The sequence below is a fragment of the Formica exsecta genome, unplaced genomic scaffold, assembly GCF_003651465.1.
Source record: "Formica exsecta isolate Colony F162 unplaced genomic scaffold, ASM365146v1 scaffold393, whole genome shotgun sequence".
NCBI classification, from domain to species: domain Eukaryota; kingdom Metazoa; phylum Arthropoda; class Insecta; order Hymenoptera; family Formicidae; genus Formica; species Formica exsecta.
Window position 1 is genome coordinate 1,741,877 of NW_021851167.1, and position 4,893 is coordinate 1,746,769.

At 34.7% G+C, this 4,893-nt stretch overlaps 1 protein-coding gene across 1 annotated transcript; it reads right to left on the reverse strand.

Moving 5' to 3' along the window:
* Positions 1-395: 395 nt before the first annotated feature.
* On the reverse strand, positions 396-4,472 carry LOC115239735 (kinesin-like protein KIF20A). The gene has a single exon (XM_029814423.1). The coding sequence runs from the start codon at positions 4,470-4,472 to the stop codon at positions 396-398; it is 4,077 nt and encodes a 1,358-aa protein (XP_029670283.1).
* Between the last annotated feature and the right edge of the window lie 421 nt (positions 4,473-4,893).

The window sequence follows — 4,893 nt, forward strand, 5'->3', positions numbered from 1 at the left end:
TTCTCCAACTTTCATCCAATCTAACATCTTTTTCTTGTCTTTAATACTTGGCCATCTCATATTGAAATTAACTTTCATTTCAGAATTATCAGCTTTGTGTCCACAAATAAACGTACATCTGATTGTACAATGCTACCTATCTAAACCTTTTGAATAAAATGTGACATATTACATATGTGTGAGATATTATAGATTTTTGTAATTATACTTTTTATGAGTTATTAGACAATTATTATATATAATAATTAACAAATATTTTAACTCGGTCAAAAAACTTCAAAGTTTTAGTTAACAATTATATATCATTATGCATTAATAATGTGCTTCTTATAGATAAATATTATTGTATATTGCATGCAAACAGACTTGATAAGATTTGATATATAATACTGAATTTAATTAGGAGTCGATTTTTTTAGTATGCTGAAATCCCATTGAAAAATCGTAGAATCTTCATTTGAAATTGATGATACATCTAATACATCTGAATTAACATGGTTAGATACTAAGGAGATACTATCCGTTAAACTGCAATCGGCTTCATCGACTTTAAAATATTCTATCGACTGTTCTGGATCCTCGGTTGGTTTAAATTCATATGAAGAATCGATGATTTCGGATAGCGCACTATTTTCAGTAAAAGACTTTTCCAAATCATTTAAATTATTTACAACAGTTTTAAATTGTTCGTCTTTTTCTGTGATTTTATTTTGAAGATGTTTCAGTAAATTCTTGTATTTCTGTGTTATGGCATGTATGCTATTCTTAAATCGAGATATTTCTAATTCGTTATGTTCTAGTTGCGTCTTTAAACGAATTATTTCATCTTGACTGTCATCGTACATCTTACAAATTTTGTTCAGAAACCCTGTATTATTTTTATAATCTGAGAAACGAGATTCGAAATTGATTTGCAGTTTCGTGACATTTTCCACATTTTTACGTAAGTCTTTACAATATTGCAAGTCTTTCTTAGCTGAATCAATATTTTTACTAGCTTCAATAACTTGTTTGCTCAGATTTCTCGCTTTCTCGTTGTTTGATTTGTTTACATCTGTTATGTTGCATATTTCATTTGTCAATGAGATAATTTTGCTCTCTCTTTCCGTTATCTTCGTTGTTAATTCTTTCAGTTTATCCTCGAGAATCAGCTGAGTCTCTAAACATTCGTACAACTGCCTACCAAGTTCATTCTTATCTCTTTGACATTTCTTCATAATAATCTCGAAATCATTTATCTTCTCAAACAATTCGTAGCTTTTTGCGAACTTGTGTTGCATTTGAACAATCTTTCCATCGAGATCATTTATCTGCAGAGTTTTTTGTAACACTTCGTCTTCTAAGCTTTCGATTCTTGGTAAATGTTCATTCGCACATTTATCAGACGCTTTATCCAATTGATTATGCATCGAAGATAGTTTATTCTCAAGGGATTTGGATCTTTCTATATACCTATCTAGGGATTTAGATGTTCGGTCTTCGTTTTCTTTCTTAACTATCAGTTTGCGAGTCAGTTCATTGATTTCGCATTTATATTTTTGCATCTTATTCTTTATTACTTTGGCATCGCGTTTGATTGCGATTTCTCTCTTATTTTTGATCGATCGTTCTTGCGCTTCTTCTTCATACAGTAACTGATATTCATGCTGAATAATCTTGCGCTCATTTACACAAGCTGCCTCATTTAAAGTGTAAATCACATCTTTGATGATCTTCAAATCTTCAGATAATTCGGTAACATGTAATGTCTCTCCATGATTCTGTTTCTTCAAATCTGCGCTGCGCTCTGTCGCAATAGTATTCTCCTCGATGAGACAAGTTTGTGTGTCTTCATTCTCGCGAGTATGTGTACTGTCATTTATGCTGGTAGATCTTCTACTTTCGTTTTGTAATCCGCTACTTACACCTGAATCATCTTTGTTGCTTTTATCGCTCGATCTTGAAGCAATCTCACTGCAATCCATACTACTGTTATTTTCAAAGAAACTTTCGCGATCGATGTCAAAAATGTTCGAGAGTTTCTTTTCCGCTGATTCTGCATGCGTCGGGGTTGATTTTGGGACGATAATCCAATCGACAAAATTGCATTTATCTGCAGTGGGTGAACTCATATTTAAAGAATTTTTCTTTGTAGAAGAAATAAGTACATTATCATGTTCAAAAGAACTATCGATTGCATAATCATGAGATGAGATATTTGTTGATCGATTATATTCGCATTTCTGATTCTTCATATTATCATCTTTTATATCATTCAAACATTGTTGAACTTCAGTAAGCTGTCCTTCTTGCATTTGTATACGATCTTTCAGCGTGACGATATAAACTTCTTTGCGCGAAAGTTCCTCCTCCAATTTTTTCATCTTGATCAAAGTATCATTTAAGAGATTCTCCGATTTTGATAATTCCTGATTCACTATTATACCTTTTGAAGCGGCTTCAACATCTTCGTCCTTCGTCGCGCAGATGTATTCATTAATCTTTTCAAGCTTCATCTCGGTCGTTTTTATCATTCCATACATTAAGCATTCCAAATTGTTTATGAGATGATCGGGATCGCTTTCAGTATTGCTATCCCACTTCTGAATCCTAGATCGCGTGAGCTGCCGAAACTTTTTCAATTCTTTTGTTATCAATGCCAATTCGAAGCTGCACTTGTTCTTTTTGCAGAGAATCGTTTTATTCTCATCTTTCAGTTTCTTCATCGTTTCTTTCAAAACCATCATCTTGGAAGTAACTTGCGCATTCTCAGTCTCGAGCTCTTCATAAAGCGCGTGACTGTCCTCAATGTAATCTCCGTCATCTCCCCGCTTCCTCTTTTTATGCCGCATCAAATTATCGATTCGTTCCTTGTAAAAGTTCTCGACCAATTCGATTGACGATTTCAATAGATCGCGTCTTTCAGTTTCAATGTCCTTGGTATGTTTTTTGTAAGTTGCTTCCATTTCTTCGATCATTCGTGAATAATGATCAGCTAACTCTTTCCGAGTTGCGTATTCGCGATTCACAATGTCACTTCTTGTAGTTTCCAATTCTTTCATCAGCTTTTCATTCTGTTCTTGTATATTTTCATACGCTTCCCAGTCGATGTACTCAGTTGATGTAGCCTTCTCTGCAGTCTCGGACGAAGTTCGATGAATAAATGGTGGCGAAATGACATTATTTTCACATTCTTCTGAGCTAGTTACTTCAAATTCATCAGATTTTTTATATTGCTTGTAAATATCAATCAGCTTTCTAGTTGCGTCACAGAATTTAAAAATATTTTCCAATTGAAAACATTTTTCATCGTTAAACTTCGGAGTTAAAGAGAGATTTACTATAAGACTCAGATTTTCTTGACCGGAAAAAACAGATTGTAATTCGGCCGTTAACTTTGATTTGTGAAAGGGAGCCGCCTGATTTTCACTCATTGCCATAAGGCATTTATTAAGTACCGACAAGTTTATATCATTAATTCGAATTTCCGGCGGGTATAATAAGGTCGCTACATATAGTATGGGGCTAGCCAAGTCACAGAAAGTAAGAGTACTAAATGTCGCTATGCTTGATGCATGATTTTCATATTTTACTAAGTTGATCTTGAAAATAGTATGCGACAGAGAGCGTTCCGGATTCGATGCCGTTGCAGAGGTTTTCATTCTTGATTGACCGATCAAGAAAATCTGACAAGCTTGCAACGCAGTCCTGACCTGCACTTGCGATTTATAAAGATAACTTTGTTTTTCTTTCTCGATTATTGCCGGGATGCTCATTCCCTCCAACAGATCATAAACGTCATCTTCATAAATCTCTATGAAGGACAACCACACCTCGTATGAATATCCATTGTCGCATTTTTTGTATTCATCGGGATTCTCTGGCTCTTCAGAAGAGCAGATCAGAAATCTCATGGCTTCTTCTTTGGATGTCTGCTCCATAATTTTATTCGAATTTGACATATGCCACGTCTTACACGTCTTACACGTACACGTCTTAATGCTCTGTTCTTCTAGTTTTAGATAGCCAAATATTTCATCCAGATAAAAATTGTCCTGACATTCCTGTTTAATCCACGGCGGTAAATGGCAACAATATTTTATTTTCGAAAACACAAGCTGAATGCTGCGCGGTATTATACCAGGCGACGTGGATGTACCGAATAGCGTATAAGTCTTCCCGGCTTTCTTTGCGCCGTAAGTCATAATGGTCGAACTTTTACCGTCAAGGAACTCTGTAACCCGATGTTTTATGGATCGCTCGAACATTTCCGCCTGCAAAGTTTCTGATCCGAAGATTTTCGTAAAAACGTGCGTCTCGTTCCATTTTCTGATCGAATTTTTATTATTAGTTTTCAACGACGGCGGAGTTTTCATTCGAAGAATCGACGGATCGAGTATCTGGTAAATGTTTTCCTCTTCTTTGATTACCACTGGTGCCGGTTTTATTCTCAGGTACATCTCAACCGAAGAATTTTTTCCAATTGGTGTCATATTGAGTTTCAAATATACGGTAAAATAATCGATTGATATTCCAATTCAATTAAAATTTGGTTATGATCATTAAGAAAATTATTTCTTGTCCATGCAGAGAGAGAGAGAGAGAGAAAGGGAGAGAGAGAGTCAGTATTTTTCTGAAATGTTATTAAATGTATTATAAATATATGTTTACATAATTAATATGTAAATAGAGAGAGACTTGCTTACTATTGCAAACAAGGTCATCGAAAAATGCATTCAAAAATTTTTACACATCTCTCGGGGGATTTTTACATATACATACGTGACATCTTCAATTTTACAATTTTCGCAAATGTTAATGCTATGATTTTCGATATCGGTTCATTCCTGAAATGTTCACAATTCAGCGATTTAACCTAAACCTATACTCACAAGCACGGAGAGATATCGACGA

Coding starts and splice junctions, on each gene's coding strand:
- LOC115239735 (XM_029814423.1), bottom strand. CDS start 4,472: ATGACACCAATTGGAAAAAATTCTTCGGTTGAGATGTACCTGAGAATA.